Consider the following 26,469-nt stretch of genomic DNA (forward strand, 5'->3'; position numbering starts at 1 on the left):
CAGAACCACTTGGCTGCTCCTGTGCCCAGGAGCTGGACATGCCAGCTACTTCTGGGAGCCGTGTGGAACCAGGGCAGATAGGGAGCCTGCCTTAGCCCCACTGTGCTGCCAACTGGGAGCCGCCTGAGATAAGCACTTCCTGGCTGGAGCCCAAACCTCCTCCTGCACCCCAACCCTCTGCCCTAAGTTGGAGCCCCTTCCCACACCCTAACTCCCTCCCAGATTCCACACCCCAACCCCATGCCCCAGCCAAGCCCCCTCCGCACTCCAAACCCCTTGGCCCCAGCCCAGAGCCCCATCCTGCACCCCAAACCCCACATCCCCAGCTCCACCCCAGAGCCTGCACCCTCAGCTGGAGCCCTCACCCCCGCCTGCACCCCAACCCCCTGCCCCAGCCCAGTGAAAGTGGGTGAGGGAGAGCGAGCGATGGAGGGAGGGTGGATGGAGTGAGAGGGGGCGTGGCCTCTGAGAAGGGGTGGGGCATGGGTGGAGCTGCAGGGATGGGGCGGGGCAGGGCAAGGGTGTTCAGTTTTGTGTGATTAGAAAATTGGCAACCCTACCACAGCTGCAGATGTGCGTATCCATGGATGTAAAGCAGATATCTGCGGGTTTGCAGGGCTCTGCAGATGATTCCCCAGTGGCCCCGTAGCAGCGTCTACAGAGAAGTGACGGCCCAGCACACTGCTATGACGTTACCGGCCGTGACAGCTGCATCGGTGCCTTCCGCAATGCTCACCTTCCTTCTTCTCTTCTGGCATCACGGTGTGACACAGCGAGAGTAACCGGAAAAACCTGTGTGTCGCGGCATCGTCCAGCTTCACAGCTTCCACTAGGCTGTGGTCGTAGAACACAAACTTTGGGTCGGCCAGTGGGTTGTACGAGAAATCAACCTTCTCTGTGTGCTGCAGAGGTGAGGCTGAGGGTCAGCTGGGCAGCTCACTGCCTCGCCGCGCTCACAGGGATCTCCACCCCCACAACTGCCCTTCCCCCACACACTCGCGGGGATCCCCACCCCACGACTGCCCTTCCCCCACATATGTGCGGTGATCCCCCTCCCCCACGACTGCCCTTCCCCCACATACTCGCGAGGATCCCCGCCCCACGACTGCCCTTCCCCCACATACTCGCGGTGATCCCTCTCCCCCATGACTGCCCCCACATACTCACAGTGATCCCCCTTCCCCACGACTGCCCCCACCACTCACAGTCATCCCCTACCATGCCTCCCCTCCCTGCATTCAGCGTTCTCCCATCCCCAAGGTTGCCCTACCTGCCCCTGCACTCTCAAAGATCTGCCCACATGCTGAAAGAGATTCTCTCCCGCATGGTGAACTCCCCGCGACCACTGCTTCCCCTCTCCTGCAACTCCCCCTTCCCCTCAGGGTGCTTCCCCCACCATGCCTCCCTCCCCAGACTCACGCTGATCTCCCCACACGACCCCTTCCTCCTCCCCCTGCTCATTGGGTTCCCCTACCACAACCTCTCCCTGAAGTCACGGGTATCGCTCTTGCAGGACATCCACTCACTGACCCGAATGGGTCACGACACCCTGCTGTCAGTGACACCCTGCCCCTGGCCCTGCTCCCGGGTGTGACTGCTCATTCCAGTGAGAGCAGGACTGGGCATCCTCTGTGCCCTTGCCACATTCTCCCAGGGCAGGGGAGAAACCCACATGGGAAAAGCTGATGGCAACCCGATGTAAAGTTTAAAAACTCTACCCACCCCTGGCCATCTCTGAAACAAAGACGCACTGCACGGAGCTCTCTCCCTTTGTGGCACCCAGCGGCCAGCAGCTTGGGTTTTAACGTGTGATGCTTTGCAACGGGAACACGCCACACAGAGCAGATTCCTGCCCCAGCTCCAGTGAGGTCACACGTCTAGAACCAGTCCTGTGTTTCGACCAGCCCAAGATGACACTTGGCACTTACCAACGGAGCAAATCCCCCCCCACTAATGTGGGCAGCAGAGCTCAGACAGCCAGAGCACAATGCTCAAACCTCTGACCTGCTGGTACTGTACTGCTCTGGGGGGCTGGCAGATCTCCCACAGGGTGGTGGCTTGCCAGGAAATAGGCATTTCTTTCACAACAAATAAGTCCTCCAAATTCTGCTGCCTGAGAGAGTGGGAACTGGCTGGATCCTCGCTGCTCATTTTCAGGCTCTCTAATGTTTGGGGTTTTTAAAAAGGTGCAGCCTTAGCTCCCCTCTGTAGGAGCTAGGTGTGTGTGTGTGTGTGTAGGTGCATTATATACCTGGGTGGGGTATGGCATGTGTCCACCAGAGCCTACACCAGCAGGGTGGCAGAGTACACAGAACCTGCTGGCAGCTAACCACATACCTCAGTGATCTCAGTCCTCTGCCCAGCCATGTCGTACACGTCACCTGCAGGTTACAAACACAGAGCGAGTCACACACACAAACTGCAGCTGGGCACAAGCTTTGAGCCTTTAATGCTGGACAGAGCTTGAAAGCTGAGAGTGTGAGGCTGAGTGTGCACATTCCTTGGGAGTGGGAAGCTGGGCCAGGAAGGAGACTTTGCTGTTTAGTATGAAAGGCATAACAGAACAAGCTTTCTCCCACTGTCCCTGCCCAGAGCACGAGTTTGCAACATGGGGGCAATAAGCAGTCTCCTGCTTGTTCCTACCCCTGTAAGTAATAGTGATCGCAGACACTGAAAAACTGCTGAAAAAGCCCTAGGCTAAGAGTGGATTCTTCAGCGTTGTAGCAAGAGGGGTGAAACACTTAGCCACTTTCTCGGCAGGTGTCAAAGGCTTCCCTGGCGGAGTTTAGGTTAGCTTTACTGCTCTTTCAGAGGCTGGGCTATACTGATATAATTGCCACCAGCCTTCATTCAGCCACCTGATTTGATCAAACAGCTTCTCTGTTAACCTACCTGCAATGTGACCCAGGAATTAAAGAGCACATGAAAAACCCAAGCAACTGACAGGCTAATAAAGGGGACAGGAACCTGGATGAAGACCAGCTGGCTCAAACTGAACCCAGCAAGCACCGAGGAAGCCAGTTGGCAGAGGGAAATGCTTTCAGGAAATAATTGATACCATCTTTCCAAGAGCCTCTTCCCTCTGGCACTGGAGACAGTGCACAGATCTGGGGTCATACTAGACATGCAAAGCCCCTTCTTCCCCCTCTCCAGAGAGCAATACTGCTCCATCCATTCCTCGTGGACAGTCACCTGGCCACAGTGGTTCAGGAATTCATCACCTCCAGCACGCAACTCATCCTATCCAGATAAGCTCACCGGGAAGCTACAGGTGGTGACCTCTCTCTTAAATGGTCCATGCTGGAGAGAGCATATTACAGATGTGATGCACCCCAATCCCTGCCATAGCCCCTTCATGGCTCAGGAACTCTCAAAGTATTAATGGAATAGGCCAACACCTAGGAGCTGCCCTGCCTTCTGAGATCTGCACCGCAGCTATGATCCGCTGGAGAGCACCACTAACAGAGCCCAAGTGTCACCTCAAAGAGCTGAGGGCAGTCTTCTCAACACCAGACCTACACTTCCAGAGCACGCTTCCATAATATCTCCAGGTCACAATCCAGCGCTCATCCTTTCTACCATGGTTTTCCTCAAAGACCCAGAACAGAAGATGCCCCAGTAGCATGATTCAAGGAAGAAGCCCACCATTAACTAAATAGTAGGAGAGAGACTTGAGTGTCCACCTTCTGGACAGTTCCCACTGGTTTCTAGAATGTGCATGCAATGCCTACCTACTGGGGTGGGTTGGTGGACAGTAAATAGATAGAGGATGGGCAGATGACGGAAAGCGAGAATAATGCTCAGGCTTTGATTAATACAGTGTTAAAGTGGGTTAAGTAATTCTCATATGGTACAATTTATTAAAGTAATTTCCCCCACTTCTTACAAGTCCTTTTCTTATGGATATCTTATGGTATCCCATTTCTGTGACCCAAGAAGAGTTGTGGCAGAAGGTATAGGGAGGAAGATCAGAGATGTTCGTACCATAGGATTTCCCATTAATGGAGCACTTGTTGAAAGCCATGATGTTCTGAGTGAGAGTTCCCGTTTTGTCAGAGAAGATGTACTTAATTTGTCCCAGCTCTTCGTTGAGGGTGGTGGTGCGGGCCTGGGCTGGCGTATCGTTCAACGGGTAATACATTTTACGGTCCCAGTCAATGTAGAAGCTGTTGCCCAGTCGTATAATCTCCACACTGGGGAAAAGAGAAAGAGAAGATGATGGAACATTCATTAGGTTAGGGAACAGGATCTTCTGTCTTCAGCTTTAGGGCCAGCAGCTGCAGTTAGGATAGGAATCCAAGCGTCATGGTGAGCTAGTGTATCCCTCAGACCATCCTGAGATGGCTGCAGGCCACATGCATTTTAAAGGTGCTACAACAAGCACTATGAAAACAGCTGCTAGACCAAGGTCCAGGTTCCTTCTGGGTTTTTACTACCTTTTTAGAATAGATTTCACAGCCACAAGCACTTCAGAGACTCTGAGCTAGTGCTGTTTTCTCCTAACCTACGACCAGTCTATATGGGTGCTCGATGCTGTCTGTGTAAGCCAGGCACAGGGCCCGGGTGGCCGAAAGTATGCCTGGCAAAAATACCCCCTGGGTGTGGGGCAAGATACAGCCAGCCCTGCCCCAAACTGGGCAGTACTGACAGGGGAGAGGGTGTGGTTGAGTTAGTCCTTCCCTGGAGCAGGCTTTGCACTCTAATGACAGAAACCCTACAGGAGGGCAGTGGTGTAAACAATGCCCAGAGGTGAATCCCACTGCAGGACTCCTGAGCTCCGGTTAACCCTGCTGTGATTAACCAGCAGCACTGCACTCTGGGACCTGAAGCCTGTGTAGGCCACAGCTCCATACTGAGGGGGAAGGCAGCTGCCGTGATCTGCTTCATTTTCTGCATGTTAGGGTGCAGCTTTCAGGATTAATGGTGTTAATGGGGTTCTCAACTGGGCAAAGATAGGATGCCCCATGAGTTAGGGAGTGTGCAGGAGAGCCAGAAATAGTGGCCTTTCTGAAGAAGCTTAAACAAGACAATCTGACCTTCAGAGCAAGCGAGCCCTTGAGTGATTTAATGTAATCAGAGAGATTTATTCGTACGCAAGTAACTTGAATTTCTATTTCACTGTCACTGTGAACTACTGGACAGGAAAAGAATGAATTCTGTGCATGCTCTAAACCAAAACACTCCAGAATGTACCTTCCAACCTCCTAATCCAGAGTGCCATCATTCACCCTCCCTAATAGCCTAACTGAAAAACCAGCGGCTACTACTAAGCAGCTGTGCTTAGTGGTTTGATAGCATAATCCCTCCCCACACCACCTCTAGGAATTTTATGCTAAACACTGAGAAGCAAATCCTGGTCCCATTGTAATCAATCACAAAACTTTGAAAAGTGAGATGTAAATGGTAATAAATGAACACCACTACTTTGTCTCACTCTAGCAGCTCCTATCTGAGGAACTCAAATTGCTTCACAGATGTGTCTCACCTACCCATCCTGGCCCGTTTGTCTCTCATGTCTCATTCACCAACTATGTTTGGGCTTTTAGGGTGTAAGCTCTGCGGTGCAGCAACTGTCATTTACTCTGCGTTTGCACAGTGCCTAGCACAATGGATCCCCAGAGTCCTCTAAGTGCTGTTGGAATACCAATGGTAATAAGCTCATTACTTACGCTTCAAAGCCACTGCTGTGAAATATATATTATTCCTAGCTCCATTTTCAGATGCTGAAAACGTGGCACACCAAGTCACCAGCAGCAGAGCTGGGCACAGAACCCAGGACTTCGGATGCCTATTCCGGTCCTCTAAGCACAAGACCATCCTAGGTGTTGGCTCTTTTGGAAGGACATACTTTGATGTCTGGAATCCCTGCTTAATCACAGATGGCCTTTGCTCCAGGTTTGCATGACTCACACACTGCAGATGGTCGAATTCCAAGACCCACAATCTCTGGGGCTCCTCCCAGGGCAGCCAGCTCTGCACCAGCCTCTATGCAGGGCTGCGGCAGAATCCCACCCACTGAAGGGACATCTCTATGGTTTAGAGTTATTCTAATGAATCCATTTCAGTCTGAAAGAACGAACACGGTGATTTTGGGGAGAGGAGGAAAGGGTTTGACTCAAGCACAGAAGGAACATGTGGTGAAGTCCGTGCTCTTCCAGAGGGCACTAACCAATACAGACCCACAGTGGGATCCAGTGGCCATCAGGTATCCTCACTAGATGGCAGTCATATGTAAAGCTGATTTTGCTGGGAGAGCTCAGCTCTGTAATGCATTCATACGAGGGGAAAGCACTGCTCTCTGCTAAGGTGAATATTAAAAAATTCTTCCAAGCAGGAACTGTAAGCAGTCACATACCTGACGTAGAGTGAAATCGGCACCACGGTATTCAGAATGATGACGTAAGACCAGAACATGAGGAATCCAGAGTAGGGAGCCGAGTCTACGCCTACTGCCCAGGGCAGGTAGACCTGGAAGTAATAGCCCTTGTCATGTTCCCAGATGCCATTTCCAATGGCCAGGATGAAACACATCAGAGCTAAAAATGCAAAAATCTGCAACAAGAAGAGATGCATTTCAGAAAACAAAGTGTCTTGTGTTCAGTGTGTATGGGCAGTGCCCTGATTATATGGTACAGTATGAATCAGAGAAACAGCAGGGGAAGATCTGCTGGTATTAGGTTACCTGTTCTAACTCCTGGCCAATGCAGGACTGACCATTCCCTGCACATGCCTGAAACCTTTGTGTAGCCTATTGCTAACTCCAGAGATGGAGCTTCCAAAACTTCCCCTGGGCGCCAGCCCTTGGGCATCTCTGACTTCACCATTGTTTATGACTTGTATTACCGTAGCCCCTAGTCATGTCCCAGAGCCCCACTGTGCCAGGTGCTGTACAAATAGAACAAAAAGACAGGCCCTGCCCCAGAGCACTGACAGTGTCAAGTCTAAGAGAAGAGCAAACAGACGGACACTGAAAGACAGGCAGGCAGGCATGCACGCAGGCAGGCAGGCAGACAGACAAGACAGGCAGGCAGACCGGCAGGCAGACCGGCAGACAAGACAGACAAGACAGGCAGGCAGACAAGACAGGCAAGACAGACAGGAGAGCACAAAGAAACAGGGAGACAAAACCGGGCAGCACGAGTGGCTGCAGTTACGGCGCGCCAGCAACCAAATTTTTTCTGGTACCTAGTTTAAAAATGTTCTTTCCAAACGTTTCATCCCCGGCTCCCAGCTACTCCTCAGGTCGTTCTCTCTTGTATGCACGTCTTAGGGGCATACAGCAGGTAACAACCCTACATTGACAGGTGGCGCTGGCGGGCTCATTGACCCAATAAATCCTGTCTCTAACACTGCCAGAACCATCCCCGTGGTCTCAGCCATTTCACATCAGGGCTCAGCTTTCAAGTCCCCTCCTTTGTGGGGGACACAACCCACTCCCACCTGCTCAGGGTCTGCTCCTCCACTACCTAGGGCTTGTGTCCTGCACAAGCTAGGTATGCTGGTGGGGAATGAAGGTCCCATGGCATCACAGTAGAAAATCCAACAGTCACCAGGCATGGACTCCCAAGGCAGGGGAGCTAAATCTACTTGATAGGGCACAGGACTAGACCTCAGGAGAGCTGGGTTTATTTCCCAGCTCAGTCATAGACTTTCTGCTTGCCCACAGGAAAGTCACTTAATCCCTCTATGCCTAAATTACCCCATCCGTGAATTGGAAATAACACTTCCTTAGCTCAGAGGGGTGCTGAGAGTGGCTCTGATACTATGGGAATGGGCACCATATAAGAACCCAGTTAGAGAACCTCCAGGCTGCCTGATCCAAAGAAGCTCATAAGCACGGCCATACTGGGCCAGTCCAAAGGTCCACCTAGCCCAGTATCCTGTCTCCCGACAGTGGCCAATGCCAGGTGCTCCAGAGGGAATGAACAGAACAGGGAATCATCAAGTGATCCATCCCCTGTCACCCACTCCCAGCTTCCGGCAATCAAAGGCTAGGGACACCATCCCTGCCCATCCTGGCTAATAGCCATTGATGGGCCTATCCTCCATAAATTTATCTAGTTCTTTTTTGAACCCTGTTATAGTCTTGGCCTTCACAACATCCTCTGGCAAGGAGTTCCACAGGTTGACTGTGCATTGCGTGAAGAAATGCTTCCTGTTGTTTGTTTTAAATCTGCTGCCTATTAATTTCATTTGGTGACCCCTAGTTCTTGTGTTATGAGGAGTAAATAAGACTTCCTGATCAACTTTCTTCCCACCAGTCACGATTTTATAGACCTCTATCATATCCCCCCTTAGTCGTATCTTTTCCAAGATGAAAAGTCCCAGTCTTTTTAATCTCTCCTCATATGGAAACTGTTCCAAACCCCTAATCATTTTTGTTGCCCTTTTCTGAACCTTTTTCAATTCCAATAGGTCTTTTTTGAGATGGGGCGACCATATCTGCACGCAGTATTCAAGATGTGGGCATACCATGGATTTATATAGAGGCAACATGATATTTTCTGTATTATCTCTCCCTTTCTTAATGATGCCCAACACTCTGTTTGCTTTTTTGATGGCTGCTGCACACTGAGTGGATGATTTCAGAGAACTCTCCATAGTGACTCCAAGGTCTCTTTCTTGAGCGGTAAGAGCTAATTTAGACCCATCATTTTATATGGATAATTGGGATTATGTTTTCCAATGTGCATTACTTTGCATTCAACACTGAATTTCATCTGCCATTTTGTTGTCCAGTCACACAGTTTTGTGGGATCCATTTGTAGCTCTTTGCAGTTTGCCTGAGACATAACTATCTTGAGTGGGTTTGTGTCATCTGCAGATTTTGCTATCTCACAGTTTACCCCTTTCTGCAGATCATTTATCTTTTCTCTCACTGCCCTTCACACCTCCTGATAGAGCCCCACAGAGACCAAACACTGCAGAGCACACGGGATTATCTTTGATGTACTGCAGTTCATCATGGAAAACATGGTGACTCATGTAATACTTCCACAAAGTCTATTAAAGTGCCAAAGGACAGAAAGCAGCTAAACTTCCCAATATTACAGGAGCACTCATCTGACAGGGGTACAATTGCTACTTTTGCCTCTAACATGATTGTCACCAATGTCCACATACTCTGTACTTAGATGTGTGTGCAATATACACGCTTAGGCAAGGGGTCACTAACATGCCTTTTTACTTGATATTCCCTGGTCTGTTTCTATCCACCTGTTGTCTGTTGTCTTGTACTTAGATTGTAAGCTCCATCTTTTTGTTCTGTGTTTGTACAGTGCCTGGCACAATGCAGGTTCTGGTCTCCGACTAGGTCTCTGAGATGCAACAGGAATATTCAGTTTTCCTGATGCTCAGTTTCCTTTGAGGGGAGTGAGCTATTAGCAGAACATCAGTGCTAAGGTTTTTTCCTGTGCAGAGAGACTGAAAGAGGGGCATAATGCTGCAGTTTGTGTTGCCACTAACCCACATGAACAACATGTCCGGCATGCTGTGGCTTTGCTGCAGCACACGGAGAACTAGGGAGTCTACAAATACAGGCCCAGCCATGCAAACACTTGCTCCCGAGCAGCGCTTCCCACCCACCTCAGGGTAGGAGAGCTGATGCCTGCAAGAGCAGGCCCAAACTGCTCCTTAGACAAGCTGATTTCCATGGGCTAACATTTAATGTCAGACTTTGACCTCTAGCCATCTCAGGGGTTCTGCACCTATATCTGAAGCCAAAAGAAAAGGCCCCGGCAGCCAGTAGTGATAGCTCTATTTATCAGAAAGTGCCTTTTTCCTGAGTCTGCTAAGCACAGCCTCCCCTCTGCGGCACAAACACAGGCCTTGCATCAAGGGTACTTCCTTCTGCAGGACGGCGTGTCCTAGCCGCAGAACATTAACTTCTTTCTGAGCTCGCTAGAGAGTGATGTCCCGGCTCTTGGCCCCATTTCAAACAGTTGGCCTGCCGGAGATTCCCACAGAAGAAACTTTTCTAAATGTGGAGAAAGGCAGGAAATCAGTCTGGAGAGAAGAAAAGGAGTACTTGTGGCACCTTAGAGACTAACAAATTTATTAGAGCATAAGCTTTCGTGAGCTACAGCTCACTTATCCGATGAAGTGAGCTGTAGCTCACGAAAGCTTATGCTCTAATAAATTTGTTAGTCTCTAAGGTGTCACAAGTACTCCTTTTCTTTTTGCGAATACAGACTAACACGGCTGCTTCTCTGAAACCTGTCAGTCTGGAGAGAGAGTTATTTCTGCCTGACCTGACTTGAGAGGCAAAGTGACTGCATGTAAACTGGACAGGGTTTCAAGGCCCTGTTTAAAAATTAATTTGTCACTGGGAGAGTTGCAGACAATTCAGCACAAACGAGCTTTTCCTGTGTTTACATTTTGCAAGCTTCATTTCACTTGAAGTGAGATATTTGTAGCTCTGTTTTTATTTAGCAAATGATGGCTTTTTGCATTCTTTTGGCTCAGTACATCAGCAGTGCAACACACTGCCTCTGGTTACAATCCTGTCGGTTCACCTTTCCGATCACCCTGTGAGAAAGGAGGCCCTGACCACATTCCCTTTCGAGCATGAAGGACCTGATTACTGGAGCGAAACTATCTGAGAGCAGGTGTGGGAAGGATTGAGCAGTACTTAGATACCCAAGTATTCGGTATCTCACAAATGCCTAGGACCGGCAGACACCTGGCCCCATCAGGCATGGAGAGCACAAACAGAGGATGATGCATTCAGCTTCAACTCGCTCAGTTCTCCTAAAAAAGCAAGGAGCTAAATGACACTTGTCTGCACTCACCCTAAAGTGGAGCAGAGACCAGAGTAGATCTGAACATGGAAAGAAAGCTCTGTATGTGTGACACACGTAAATTCTGGGAGACGAGTGGTTAACTCTGAGCCAGGGCCAGATCCTGAGGTCCTCAGTGTCTGTCAGCAGCTCCACCTTTGTCCCTTTTCCCGTTCCGGTGGGGGTCACCTGGTGCTCTATCCTGGACCCTCTCCTCTTTTCCATCTAACTTCAGGAGGAAGAAACATCCCCTGCCGGCACAGGTTCTCTCACCTGATGAAGTGAGCTGTAGCTCACGAAAGCTTATGCTCTAATAAATTTGTTAGTCTCTAAGGTGCCACAAGTCCTCCTTTTCTTTTTGCAAATACAGACTAACACGGCTGCTACTCTGAAACCTGTCACCCCATACAGTGCTTCTCCCACAGTTCCTCTGACCCTGTGTCTTGGAAGGCCTGCTGCCACCGCTAACTCACCACAGCCCAGGACTGAACTCTCCTCCCAACATAACCAACCTCTCCCCTTTCTCCATTACCCTGACAACTCCTCCATTCCTGCCATTGCTCACCCCTCCCTGTTAACTCCTTTCTTCTCCCCTCGCATCCAGGCCATGGCCAAATCCTGCTTCTTCTGCCATCTCCTCTTCTTACAATCCACTCATCTGCCCACACAAATTACTAATCCACACGCTGTCAGCTCCCCTCGCCTCTAACGACAGCTCCTCCTCTTAGGCCTTTGTGAAATTCCGCCCAGAGTCATTCCAGGCCCTGCAGAATCATAGAATCTCAGGGTTGGAAGGGACCTCAGGAGGTATCTAGTCCAACCCCCTGCTCAAAGCAGGACCAACCCCAACTAAATCATCCCAGCCTTTGTCAAGCCTGACCTTAAAAACCTCTAAGGAAGGAGATTCCACCACCTCCCTAGGGAACCCATTCCAGTGTTTCACCACCCTCCTAGTGAAATAGTATTTCCTAATATCCAACCTAAACCTCCCCCACTGCAACATGAGGCCATTGCTCCTCGTTCTGTCATCTGCCACCACTGAGAACAGTCTAGATCCATCCTCTTTGGAACCCCCTTTCAGGTAGTTGAAAGCAGCTATCAAATCCCCCCTCATTCTTCTTTTCTGCAGACTAAACAATCCCAGTTCCCTCAGCCTCTCCTCATAGGTCATGTGTTCCAGTCCCCTAATCATTTTTGTTGCCCTCCGCTGAACGCTTTCCAGTTTATCCACATCCTTCGAGTAGTGTGGGGCCCAAAACTGGACACAGTATTCCAGATGAGGCCTCACCAATGTCGAATAGAGGGGAACGATCACGTCCCTCGATCTGCTGGCAATGCCCCTACTTATACATCCCAAAATGCCATTGGCCTTCTTGGCAACAAGGGCCCACTGTTGACTCATATCCAGCTTCTCATCCAGTGTAACCCCTAGGTCCTTTTCTGTAGAATTGTGGCCTAGCCACTCGGTCCCTAGTCTGTAGCAGTGCATAGGATTCTTCCCTCCTAAGTACAGGACTCTGATTCCTGTCAGCCTGCTGCTGACCTCACCGCTTCACCACTTCTCATTGCCAACAGCAGTTATCACCCCTGCCCTTGCCGCTTTCTGTGTCCCCAGTCCCAGTCTGCCAATGACGCAGCCTTGACCTTCTTTTCCTCCCGTTCTTCCACACCCAGCTCTGCTCCTTCTGCCACACCTGGAACAACCTCCCAAACACTTACCGGTGTAAAATCCCTAACACCCTATGCCTGCAGCATGACCTGTGGAAAGCAGCACATTTACACTTCAGAAGCAGCTGACCAGATTTGGAATTACCAGGCCGGGTGCCTGTCATTGCCCTGGTCCTTTGGCTGGAACGTTGCATGTCTCCCCTTGTGCTTCCTTTAGTTTGTGTTTTCACAGATTGCAGACAGACCTGTCCTACGTTTGTATAGTACCAAGCACGCCGCAGGATCTACTGTATTCTAATTAATCATGACTCTTCTTCTCATGGAAGTCGATGGCTAAATAAGGGCTGAGTAAAGACCCCAGGATTGGACCCTGGTGAACAGTAAGAAAGAAGCCCAGAAGAACAGGCTCCAGAATGGAGCCTGGAAAGCCAAAGGCAACCTGATCCTAGACGCTGTCCTACTGAAACAAAATTAGTCTGTTGAAAAATAGAAGGGCAAAGGCATTTTGATACTGAGGTAGTTACAAGGCAATGCTAGTATCCAACAGATTCAACAATACGTGCTGATCTACTATGTCAAAGTTGGCTAAGAGACACTGCAATGGCACAGAAACGCAATGCCCATCGGCTGCCATCGGACAATCACTACTGACTCCCTGGGGGCTGACTCCAGCACTGTGTTTGAGACAGAAACTGCACAAGCAGGAGTTGAGCAGATCCTCACTCACGGCAGCGTGAGCACCCAGCTCCCTACAGTTTCCAGGCATTTCACAGAATTCCTATGGCAGCCCCAGCTCCATGACAAGAGGGGAAATTACCCCCAGACAAAGAGGGGTGCACTGTGTGAGAATCACTGGAATCCAAATATCTGCGAAGGGCCAGATTCACAGACCCTTCCATGTCCTGAGCCCTGTAGGCTCTGAGTAACAAAAAGCTGAGAACGAAAATGACCTCAAGGTGCTGGGCCAGGTTCTCAGCTGGTGCAAATCAGGGTAACACCACGGCAGTTGGTGGAGCTCCACCCGTGAGCGATCTGCTCCCCTGTGTTTGCGATGAAGCCAGCGTTTGCAGCACTGTTTTATAAAGGAGAAAATTGTTGGCAAAGGTGCATCACATCACAGCGGAGCTAGTCTGGCTGGCGGGTTCAAACTGAAGTTCAAATGCCAAATAAGTGGCTGGCCAGCCAGAGTACTCCCATGATGGCTGAAGGTTAATCTGTGCTGGCGTGGTCACTTCCCCCCGTGGCTGGAGCTGATTCAATGTACATACAAGTGTTCACAAGGCTTTTGTGGGCATTGCACTGGCTTGATGGGAACCAGTCTAATCTCGGTTTGTTTGTTATGATTCCAGTCTCATAACATTAAACTACTGACAGTCTCCATGTCAATGAAGGCCTGCTCTGAAACACATGGACAGAAGCTGCTATCAAAAGCTAAATATCTGGGCTAAGCTAAATTCTTGTTTCCTTGAGCATACTCCCAAGCTGTTCTTCAAGCAAAATTAGATAAGGCACCGGCTAGTGTGTATGAGCACATCTCCCTGTCAGGACAGTGCCCAGCCACTAGGACAGGCTGCTACACACAGCAGCAGCCGAAAGGAGCTATGCTTTTAGCTCCAGGCAGAGGCCCTTGGGTAGGAATCCCCAGGAGTGATCCCTGCTGATGATTGTGGCATCCATGTGTGAGCAACTGCAGTTTGTTACAATTGTCAAGAAGTTTCCATCCCAAATTCGATCTGCAGCATTTTAATTAGTGGAGAGTTGGAGACTGTCCCCTTGGAGTGTAAATATCTGTTTAGTGTGTTTAAATTTACCACTTGCTAAAAAACCCATCTCTGGTTATGAATGAGCACGCAATATTTTCCTCCAGTGCAGGAGAGCCAGTCTAGCCAGCCAGCAGAGAGCATCATGTAATTACTGAATGCTGTGCAGATAGACATTACTGCAGATATCAAGGAAGCCTGAAAGCAAGAAGGAAAAAATCAATGTTTATTTAAATGGAAAACCACAAAAGATATTTGGGAAAATGTTACTCACAGGCTTCCAAGTGACTATCACAAACAATGGAGAAAAAGAGCACAGCAAATGAAAAGCCATAAAGAGAGGTCCTTGACACTATCAATGTAATGGCCTAGTTCTGGAGGATGGGACTTGTGAAAGGGGCTGCAGAAATCCAGATGCTAATGTACTTTTCTAGCATTCTTCTTTTTCTCATTAGTCCCTTTTGATGCCCCCTCATTTGTTAGGAAAGAGGGTGGAGAACTCTGAAATGATGAACATGTCTGAAGGAGTGAAGACAAATTAATCAGACTTACCACTAACACGAGGACATTCATTAGCCGATCAATGCTGGTCCGTTTAAAGGTTGTTTTCCCACAGTTCTGCATTAATTTGGTGTCTGGCCCTAATAGATCAAACACAGCCATTATTGTTAAGAACATGGATCAATTCTAGAGCTGCTTCCCTTCAAGACACCAAAGCACTTACAAACATACGTTAACCCTCACAACCCTCCTGTGAGGCAGGGTCACATTGGTACTCCTGTGTTACAGATGGGGAAACTGAGGCACAGCAAGGTAACATGACTTGTCAGAGGTCATAGAGAGAGTCAGAAACAGACACCAGAATTCCTGACTCTCACTCCTTGCTCTCTCTTACAGCCAGTGCACCCTCCCCGTGGGTTTCATTTATTTTATGGAGAATAATGGATATTATATCAGCAGTGACCCGCATTGTGCAATGTCACATATGTCTCCAGTGCTACAGAAATAATCCAAATCTCATCCCCATTAAAATGTAGATTCCCCCCTACACACACACACCAATACAGGAGGCAATTCTGACATTCTGGTACAAAGGTGTAAACTGGAGCATAGTGTTTCTCTAAGCTAATCAGCTTGGCTTGGAGTTGGGACCTGCTCAATACATGCTTGGAGAGATAAAGTGATTGAGTTCCACTAGCTCACTGTGCCCTCAAACAGAATCAATACTTGAGGACTCTTTTCCCAGGTGGATGGGCTGAGATTTTTTCCCATGTTATTTGCTGATCCCAGCTCCGGGGGAAGAGAAGCCGCTCTTTATGTCAAAGAACCCCATCAAGGTGTGTTGAGATTTTGCAACATAGGGTTCACTATTCCTCTCTCTTGTGGACTGGTCTAGAAAACTTCCAGTTAAAATCCCATGCATAGTGAGTTTGTGATGTTCCTAGCTTGGGGCTAAGAAGAAGGTTCAACATTCCACTTGTGTTCTTGTACCCAGTGGAAACCAAGCTTCCAAAGGGGACAAAAGTGGTTCTTCTCTGCCCACTGGGAATTACATGCCCAACTGTTACAGTTTTTTCACTCTGCACCTCTGTGTATTCCACCTACCAGCATAAATAACAAGCCCAAAGCACCATTCTGTGTTCCTAATGGTGCATCCCCTCAGCAGCATCTTCTCATTGTCCAGGGCAAATTTCTCCCCATGGAGAGTAAGAGACCCAGTGAACTTATCCAGTTTGTTATTCGGTGCCTCACATTTGACTTCACCTGCAAATAGAGATCAGACAATGAAAACCTTCCCGAGACTAGCCCCCCACTGGGCAGCACATACAAAATCCTCAGCTGTGCCCTGGACAGGGGCCACGTCAGGACCTTAGCTGTCCACCCGTATCACATTCTGCTGGATACTGCAAGCACTGCTCCACATGGAGACTGCTCCTACCCTGCCTTCCCATGGCAATCTAGTTGTCTGCATTGAATTACTTTCATATTTAGGTTTGTCCTTTGCCATTGAACACAGGATGGTGCCCTGCCCTTTGAGGCCATGTCATGTCCCTAGCTGATAAGTGCCACCAACCCTCTCTTTCACCTGGCAGAACCCAACGGAGATGCCCTTCTCCTTGCCAGCCCCTCAGTCATAAACTGGCCTGCTCCAGCACCCAGAACAGCATTGGTAGAGGCCTTCAACAAATACCGATGGACAGATGACCTGATGGACACTTCACAGCATGAAATAATCCCAAAGCAGCCCGAGAATAAATTGCAAGCAGCAGAGTGTACTGGAGGGCAGTGGAACAGCTACATGCTGAGAACACACATACATGCAGACAACAACGTTGAATAGAATCTCACACAGAAGACAACCCTGACCTGGCAAGCACGGGCTGCACCACTGCCTCCTGCAGCAGCCTTGTTAGTGAGTTGAAGGCCCACACTAGGCTAGACTTCCAAACTACGTCACAAGAGCAGCCATCACTGATGGAATAGACTAGGGACAACAGAGGAGATGATATTGCAAACAAGGAACATACCTGATCAGGTTTCTTTAGAGGTACTGTAACTCTGCCCATTACAACACTGGATTGGTGCAGTCTACACCACTTGGGATGCCCCACTGACTGTGTGACTACATATTGGCACCCAAAGAAATGAAGCAGGAAAGGGCTCATAAGATAAGCAAGGAGAGCATCTGTGAAAAGGCAGGAAGAATTGCTGGGTGCAAAGGAATAAGCATGCTTCAATATAAGCCTCCTCTCCCCCACCCACTCCCGCAAAGCACAGACCTCCACTTAACCAGGCCTTAGAGACAGGCGTGCAGCAGGGGCTGGGAGCACTGTGTGCAGGTGGGAATGCTTTATCGAGGACTTTGTAGCCCAAAGGACCATGGCCATAATATGGGCTAGAAGGTGGGGCGTTTTCAAAGTGTGTGTGTGTGTGTGTAACAATCCCCGAAGCTCTAGCAGGGCTGCAGAGGACCCTCCATAAAGTGGAGAAGAGCTATTTTAAGAACTTAACTCCTGTGAGCTCATGGTTTCCTCACCCTGCCCTAAACACAGTCCCCTCAAGTGGTAGCAGGTCAGAACTTAATCCCTATGGATTAAGTGGGGTATGGTTTTATTAACAAACAATGCTCAAACAACACACAAAATCCAGCTGAAGTCCTGTCTGCAAGCTTAGTTATTCCCAGAGTTCCCTCCCAAGGACTGCTCAGCCCACACTCTCGATCCCCCTTTCTCTCTCAAGCAAGGAAGCTGGCCCTGCCTCCCTTATATCTAGGGAGGATAATGAGTCACTTGACACAGTGAGTCAAAACCACTGGTAGCCCTTTCCCAGCAGCACCATCATGTACTAGCAGAGTCAGGGTTCCAGCTAACGCTGTCAGCCGGGTACATTCACCTATTCAGTTTTCTCTCAAAAAGAAAAGGAGTACTTGTGGCACCTTAGAGACTAACAAATTTATTAGAGCATAAGCTTTCGTGAGCTACAGCTCGATGAGTGAGCTGTAGCTCACGAAAGCTTATGCTCTAATAAATTTGTTAGTCTCTAAGGTGCCACAAGTACTCCTTTTCTTTTTGCGAATACAGACTAACACGGCTGCTACTATGAAACCTGTCAGTTTTCTCTCAGACTCTAATAAGCACAACGGGGAAATTAAGGTCTGATGACCGTATGCATGGCCATAATTAATAGTCAAGTGTCCCTCTTCGGCCCACTATATTTTAGTCTCTTCTGTTCCATCCCTTGAATCTCTTTGGAACCTGAAGGAAGACATGCTTGTTGCTGGCCATGCAGCTGACCCACCAAATTCACGATGGCTAGAGGGGTGGATTCTGCTTCCATATTCTATAATTATCTCTTGTTATAAAATGTGCTCACCCACTACTCTAAGGCCCAGCTGCAATTAGTATAAAAACTATTCTTCAAATCAACAGTTAGATCAAGGGTTCAGAAATGACTAAAGGATTAGAAAACATGCTAGCTAATGCCAGACTCCGAGAGCTCAATCTATTTAGCTTAACAAAGAGAAAGCTGACGTGACTTGATCTCATTCTGTAAGTACCTACATGGGACATGTACCAACAGGCTCTTTAATTTAGGAGACAAAGGTCTAACAAGATCCTATTGCTGGAAGTTGAAGCTAGATAAATTCAGGCTGGAGATAAGGCACACATTTTTAATAGTGAGGGTCATTAACTATAGGAACAACTTACCAAGGGCCATGGTGGATTCCCCATCATGGGCAATTTTTAATTCAAGATTGGATGTTTTTCTAAAAGATCTGCTCTATTTCAGCCACAGCTATTGGACTTGAAACAGGAATTAATTCAGGGCAGTGTAGTGGCCTGTGCTATGCACAAGGTCTGACTAGATGATCAGTGGTTCCTTCTAACCTTGGAATCTCTGAAAAGCCACACAGACCTCTAAATCCCTAATTCTCGGGTAACCAGCTCTCTCCCACTACAACCTTCTCTCCACCCTCTCTACTCAAGAAGAGCCTGGGAGAAGCGAGAGGCTTTACAGGTGAACTAAGGGAAGTGAATTCTAGAGCTGAGACTCCAGCACCAAGAACACCCTGACTAACATCTCGTGCTAAAACCAGGATGGTGTTAGGGTAAGGGTAAGCAGCAGGATACGGACCCTGGACTTCAGGAAAGCAGACTTTGACTCCCTCAGGGAACAGATGGCCAGGATCCCCTGGGGGACTAACATGAAGGGAAGGGAGTCCAGGAGAGCTGGCTGTATTTCAAGGAATCCCTGTTGAGGTTACAGGGACAAACCATCCCGATGAGTCGAAAGAATAGTAAATATGGCAGGCGACCAGCTTGGCTTAATGGTGAAATCCTAGCGGATCTTAAACATAAAAAAGAAGCTTACAAGAAGTGGAAGGTTGGACATATGACCAGGGAAGAGTATAAAAATATTGCTCGGGAATGTAGGAAAGATATCAGGAGGGCCAAATCGCACCTGGAGCTGCAGCTAGCAAGAGATGTCAAGAGTAACAAGAAGGGTTTCTTCAGGTATGTTGGCAACAAGAAGAAAGCCAAGGAAAGTGTGGGCCCCTTACTGAATGAGGGAGGCAAGCTAGTGACAGAGGATGTGGAAAAAGCTAATGTACTCAATGCTTTTTTTGCCTCTGTTTTCACTAACAAGGTCAGCTCCCAGACTGCTCTGCTGGGCAACACAAAACGGGGAAGAGATGGCCAGCCCTCTGTAGAGATAGAGGTGGTTAGGGACTATTTAGAAAAGCTGGACGTGCACAAGTCCATGGGGCCGGACGAATTGCATCCGAGAGTGCTGAAGGAATTGGCGGCTGTGATTGCAGAGCCCTTGGCCATTATCTTTGAAAACTCGTGGCGAACGGGGAAGTCCCGGATGACTGGAAAAAGGCTAATGTAGTGCCCATCTTTAAAAAAGGGAAGAAGGAGGATCCTGGGAACTACAGGCCGGTCAGCCTCACCTCAGTCCCTGGAAAAATCATGGAGCAGGTCCTCAAAGAATCAATCCTGAAGCACTTAGAGGAGAGGAAAGTGATCAGGAACAGTCAGCATGGATTCACCAAGGGAAGGTCATGCCTGACTAATCTAATCGCCTTTTATGATGAGATTACTGGTTCTGTGGATGAAGGGAAAGCAGTGGATGTATTGTTTCTTGACTTTAGCAAAGCTTTTGACACGGTCTCCCACAGCATTCTTGTCAGCAAGTTAAGGAAGTATGGGCTGGATGAATGCACTATAAGGTGGGTAGAAAGCTGGCTAGATTGTCGGGCTCAACGGGTAGTGATCAATGGCTCCATGTCTAGTTGGCAGCCGGTGTCAAGTGGAGTGCCCCAGGGGTCGGTCCTGGGGCCCGTTTTGTTCAATATCTTCATAAATGATCTGGAGGATGGTGTGGATTGCACTCTCAGCAAATTTGCGGATGATACTAAACTGGGAGGAGTGGTAGATACGCTGGAGGGGAGGGATAGGATACAGAAGGACCTAGACAAATTGGAGGATTGGGCCAAAAGAAATCTAATGAGGTTCAATAAGGATAAGTGCAGGGTCCTGCACTTAGGATGGAAGAATCCAATGCACCGCTACAGACTAGGGACCGAATGGCTCGGCAGCAGTTCTGCGGAAAAGGACCTAGGGGTGACAGTGGACGAGAAGCTGGATATGAGTCAGCAGTGTGCCCTTGTTGCCAAGAAGGCCAATGGCATTTTGGGATGTATAAGTAGGGGCATAGCGAGCAGATCGAGGGACGTGATCGTTCCCCTCTATTCGACACTGGTGAGGCCTCATCTGGAGTACTGTGTCCAGTTTTGGGCCCCACACTACAAGAAGGATGTGGATAAATTGGAAAGAGTACAGCGAAGGGCAACAAAAATGATTAGGGGTCTAGAGCACATGACTTATGAGGAGAGGCTGAGGGAGCTGGGATTGTTTAGTCTGCAGAAGAGAAGAATGAGGGGGGATTTGATAGCTGCTTTCATACTACCTGAAAGGGGGTTTCAAAGAGGATGGCTCTAGACTGTTCTCAATGGTAGCAGATGACAGAACGAGGAGTAATGGCCTCAAGTTGCAATGGGGGAGGTTTAGATTGGATATTAGGAAAAACTTTTTCACTAAGAGGGTGGTGAAACACTGGAATGCGTTACCTAGGGAGGTGGTAGAATCTCCTTCCTTAGAGGTTTTTAAGGTCAGGCTTGACAAAGCCCTGGCTAGGATGATTTAACTGGGACTTGGTCCTGCTTTGAGCAGGGGGTTGGACTAGATGACCTTCTGGGGTCCCTTCCAACCCTGATATTCTATGATTCTATGAGGGTCATCTCCAGTAACTATGCTGTGTTGGTACTAACAGACATACAGCTTGTAAGGCCAGAAAAGACCTTAGTGATCATCTCGCCTGACCCGTACAAGAGAGGCCATAATATCTCACCCAGTGATCCTGCCTTGACTACAGTTACTGGTGGGAAGTTATTGGACACCCGCTGAATCCATTTTACCCAAAAGGTTTAAACCCCATGAAGCTCTGACCTGGCCAGCGGTAGCTAACTGATACCGGATTATTGTTTCCTCTCATGTTTCCCACTTCCCCAAGTCTAACAATAAATAAAGTTCTTCTGCTGGAAAAATCCCTCGTACCTGACCCAGCACAGTACCAACAAATACCATGCTCTGGACTAAGCTTTTTGCTTCACTGCCTTTGTGAATTAGTCATCCCACCTTCTCCTCTCTTCCTGCCCCATGAAGCCCTTGCATGAAAGGCTCCATAAAATATTTAATACTTGTACAGAGGTTAGCTAGAGAAATGTGAGGTTAGGTCTAATCCCAGGCCCTCTTCCCAGTACTTTTCCAAATATTAGTCACAACAGGAAGTATTTTATTTTCACTTTAGATATCACAAATAGGGCCCCTTTTATTTAAAACAAAACTAGAATTTGTAAAAATTAAACATAAGATAAGGGAATAATTTTAACTTTGTAAAAGATTTTGAAACATTTGTTGAATCGAGTTATGCTCATTTAGAAAACGCAGTTGTTTTGATCCTTGTTAGACAAACTGTCTGAGAAAGGAGTTCTCTAACTTAAAACGAAGATTTTGGTTTCCACATTGTTACACGCCATGGCCTCTTCAGTAAAAAAGGGTTTGAATCCCTCACTCAGGGAAGGCCAGTCATTTACAGAGGGCTTCCCATTGCAGCAATAAAAGTATATATACAAGAGCTCTGGAAATATGAAAGCCCAGAACCACAGGCCTCACTTGCGAGAAATCCAGTGAAAAGGTGTTGTCGCACAACTGAGAAATCAGACTAAGAATATTGTTCCATAAGATCCCACTGTAGAAAGAGGGTGTCTAGCAGCCCCTTTGGACTGCATGGCTTAGAGACATTCCGAGATCTTTGACATATGGACCAGCTGATCACCATTCTGCCATTTATCATGGATATGACAGTGGAGTCATTGACTCATTTCAGTCATTTAGCTTTTATTTCCTATGAATCTGGTGCTCAAGAAAAGTCCCCAGAGAACAGGGAGAGTAGCATTATAAGCTCAACTACACCACTGCTCTGCGCCATTCCATTCCATATGGGTTCTCTTATCACCCTCATGCTCAAGGTACCTAAGCACCTTCTAGTTGGGCTTTGAGCGATATGACTAGCATCTGTCACATGTTCTCTGTCTTGTCCTCTCCCAGCAGGAGACCTTTGTGCACAATGGAATGTTTTGTTTCTGTAGGGTTGTGTTGAGGTTTTTTTGTGCATGTTGCCAAGTGTTTAGGTTAGAAAAAGCCAAGTCAGAGAAGTCGGCCTTGCAGGTCCTTGCCTGAACTGTAGCTCTAGGAGGTTACGAAAAAATAAGTCTAGTCTTTTGTCCTTGGCTGATTATGCTGTGACTGGGGGAGGAAATAGCACCGAGTGTGATTTCTGTGACATGGACACCTGTCTAGCAGGCCCATGGAACATGTGATGTGGCAGGGACACATTTCACAGCACCCCTGGACTTTCAGTGCGTTAGCTGCCAGGCAGTGACAGCAAAACACTTTCAGATTCGCCTTTTTGGTGCCGTTGAGAAAACAGTGAAAGGACAAAAGTGCAAAGCTCTAAACTGAGAAATCCAAGTAATCCACCCTGTGTGCAGAGTGGCTGGTTCTGCTCCTAACATTGGTGTAAATGAAGTGTAACTGCTCTAAAGTCAATGGACTTACATCTGTGTAAAACTGCTCTGAGATCAGAATCAAACCCTCTCGGTGAATTCAGTGCAGTGACTACCTGTTCTGTTTCCCATGGGGTGGTTGCAGGAGCCTTACATGGAGGATTTGATGGGGTCTCAACAAGCCTAGACAGACACAAAGTGACAGGCTTAGTGCACTGCACCATGTGACTGCCCACCCATTGCAGTCAATGGCAGCACACAAGATCTGATCTGCACGGTGTGACGCTGCTATCCCTGGGAGCGCTGGGCAGAAGGACCCAGGGCAGAGTGGACACCAGGGGTCTGCAGTGTGGCTTGGAGAAGAGAATTCCAGCTTTGGGTGGAATTCAGGCCTTAGGGGAAATGTTTTGGGACTTTCATGTTTCCCTGCACTCACCGTTGAAATCAGTCAGTTTCTGAAGGTCCTCTCCCAGCTCCGCAGTGACTGTCAGTGCCTGCTTCACTTTGAGGTTGGTTTCTCTATAATAAAAGCATGAGTTAAACTCCTACATGACTGGTCACTCTTCTGTTCCTGGAGCTAATCTCATTCATTAGGGTCCAGATGGAGCGTGCAGGGTCTCCAGGCTTCATCTCCTTACTAACAGTCAAATCAGGACCATTTTTACATGGCCACAAAGTGGCAGTCCCTTGCCACTGTATAAACTGGCTCTGCACCAAGTCAGCTGATCCTGCGGTACACTGGGCCTGGTGCAGAAGAGGGTCAGAGGGCTCTGGTCTCATGCCATCACTGCAAAGCGCCGAGCTGCTCATGTCAGCTTTCTGAGCAGCCCTCTGTCCAACTAAGTTCTTACACCACACGCATCCCTGTAGTATTTGAGCACCTCTATCACTGCACTCTGGGGCCTGCAGAAGTTACTGCAACCCTGGGGCAGCCAGGTAGGGGAGGGTGCTCTCCCACGGACCTCAGAGAAGCACAGCAATGGTCAGTTCCCCATGCATTATCCCCTAGAACTCACTTGGGGCAGCGGGAGGGCTTGAATGGCTACGCAGGTTCTATGCAGCCTTCCCTGAGGTTTGGCATTCTCTCAGGTTTTGCTTAGGCATCTGAGCCCACAAAGCCAGGCCATAACCCACACCTGAGGCTGGCTCCATGCCACCGAGAACTGGTAGTACAGAATCTGGCCCTACAGATGAGGGTGGCACCACCTTTTCCCAACTAACAGGAACTGAGTGTGGCCCTCGGACTTGTGGCCAGCTGGCCACGATGCAGAGTGATGGAATACAATGGGTCACTAGGGCGATGCTGGGAGTGATTGTTGTTCACACAGATAGAAAAGTGGTTGAGAAGAACAGCCGGGGTGAACATAAAACCACAGAGCTATTGCTGCTAATGTGAGGTATTCCAGGGACATGCATTGTAAACCATCAACGAGTGCTACCAGAATTGCCAGCATGAGTAAAACGGGCCAAGACCTCTGCATGTGAGGATCCTGCCATTGTTGGGATACTGCTGGGGAGGCAGCCATTGGTACTCTGCTCAAGACACTTCCCAGAGGATCACTCATTATGGGCCACTGACTGAAACAAAAGCTGTATCCCTCATGAGAGAACTGTTCAGAGGAGTAAGTAGCGAACAGTAGAGCACAATCTTTACCCAGGGCAAGTTTAAGGCAAACAATTATGCCTCCATCTCATGCTCAAATGCACTTAACAGGAAAGTGAAATGAGATGTGACTCTTTGGGAACCACAGGATCAGTGCATGGGCAGGAGAATGTGCCACAGGCAGAGATCTCACTTGACATGCAGTGTTCTCTAGATAGAAAAGAGAAGATGCTTATATTGGAGGTGATGCTGAAAGAGCATTCTACTGTAGGGTTAGAAAACACGATCACCCTACACTTGCTGTGTGCAGTCAGGTCATGGGTCTCCTGGCAGGAACAATCCATGCTCTGTGGATTCATCTCTGGACTAGGCAGCATCAAGACCACAGAAGCAGATGGGCCTCACAATATCAGGATTCACCATGCAAAAATTAGCCTTGTGTTTGCAGCCCCAGGGCCAGACCCACTTACCCATCCAGTTCAGCCGTCTCGATGTATGTCAGGCTGTGCGGCTCACTGCTTGAGAGTAACAGTAAATCTGCCTGAACACAAATAAAACCAGGGCAGTATGAGCTAACACAGCCACAGAAAAACAGCCAGAGTGACATTACCTTGACCACAGGAGACCACAGGTTACCTTGAGATCTCAGGACAGAGGACACAGTAACACTACAAGTTCAACTGACTTCTCCAAACTGAAAATGTATTTGAAAATCTCTGAGCCAGTTAGCGTCACTACTGAATAACTTGTTTATTTGTCTGAAGAGAAATTCCAGAGAGTCACAGTGCATGTGGCTACAACAAACTGCACTCACCGTCACAAAATTGTTGTTCTCTAGTTTTATGATGTCTCCCACTTGGATATTCATCCATTTATCGTCCTTCAAACTGCAAGAGAAAGTTCCCTTTAAATAGTCACTCTGTAAAGCACTCCGACCCTGAGAGAGTCAGCGGTGCACTTGAAGCCCGTTCATCAGTAATATTAGGACTTGACAGTGAGCTGTTGGGGGCAGGGACTGTCATTCTGTTCTGTGTCTGTTCAGCAGTAGCACAAAGGGGCACGGGTCCATGACCAGCTCCTAGCCACTACCAATATAAACCAGTAATAAATGGGAGAGGTTTACACACACAGGCAGTTGAGAAGTAGGCTCCATAATATAAACATGTTACCTGTGCACTATTCTACTAGATCACTCTCCTTACAGTGTGTATGATAAAACCCATTGTTTCATGTTCTCTGTGTGTGTATATAAATCTCCCCACTGTATTTTCCACTGAATGCATCCGATGAAGTGAGCTGTAGCTCATGAAAGCTTATGCTCAAATAAATTTGTTAGTCTCTAAGGTGCCACAAGTACTCCTTTTCTTTTTACACTGACAAAGTGACAGTACCTTTTGCTACTATTAACCAGATACATTAACCAAACAATAACACACAGCACTGTGAACAATGAACTTTCCTGGGATATTTGTCATGCTACTTGAACTGAAGACTGCACAGTGAAATCTAGGGAAGCAGAGCAGACTTTGGGATCCCATAAGGTAAAATAATACCTTAAAACAAAGCTGCCATGATCGCCAGTGGAAGTAGAATGCAGACAATAGAATGTACATAGTATGGAGCTTTAATAGTCACATTTGTTGAATCTGTCAGACATTTTGAGTTTTTGAAGAATCGTCTCCTGGAGACAAACCTTCAGCCAAAATTTCCGTAAAGAAATAAGATTTACCTGCCATTAATCAGCACCTGGACGGGACGGTTATTGACATGATTGTCACTTTTGTATCGATTCTGAAAAACATAAAAGTTGATCGGGTGTTAGAAGAAACTCCACAGAAACCAAATGTGTGTGATCAGAGGATAAAGCAATCCCATTTCAGGATTCCTGCCCAGCTGGGGAAATGCTAAGGGCATAAATGCAAGGACAGAATAGTGCCATAACTTTTCCTATGCTCTTAACCCTCCTGTTTAGGGGAAACCTTGTTCAGTTACATCAGAAATCAAAATTACTCTGAAAGACAGAAGAGG

The 26,469-nt window shown here is 48.1% G+C and overlaps 1 protein-coding gene across 1 annotated transcript in view; it reads right to left on the bottom strand.

Moving 5' to 3' along the window:
- Positions 1 to 26,469, bottom strand: part of LOC119856188 (phospholipid-transporting ATPase ID-like) — a 133,727-nt gene that overhangs the window by 38,617 nt on the left and 68,641 nt on the right. The window contains 10 exon segments of the mRNA XM_038403408.2: positions 737 to 902; positions 2,338 to 2,381; positions 3,985 to 4,193; positions 6,356 to 6,552; positions 14,759 to 14,847; positions 15,812 to 15,970; positions 23,275 to 23,357; positions 24,912 to 24,982; positions 25,256 to 25,328; positions 26,171 to 26,232. Coding sequence (XP_038259336.1) covers positions 737 to 902; positions 2,338 to 2,381; positions 3,985 to 4,193; positions 6,356 to 6,552; positions 14,759 to 14,847; positions 15,812 to 15,970; positions 23,275 to 23,357; positions 24,912 to 24,982; positions 25,256 to 25,328; positions 26,171 to 26,232 — 1,153 coding nt within the window.

This window comes from Dermochelys coriacea, chromosome 5, assembly GCF_009764565.3.
Source record: "Dermochelys coriacea isolate rDerCor1 chromosome 5, rDerCor1.pri.v4, whole genome shotgun sequence".
NCBI classification, from domain to species: domain Eukaryota; kingdom Metazoa; phylum Chordata; order Testudines; family Dermochelyidae; genus Dermochelys; species Dermochelys coriacea.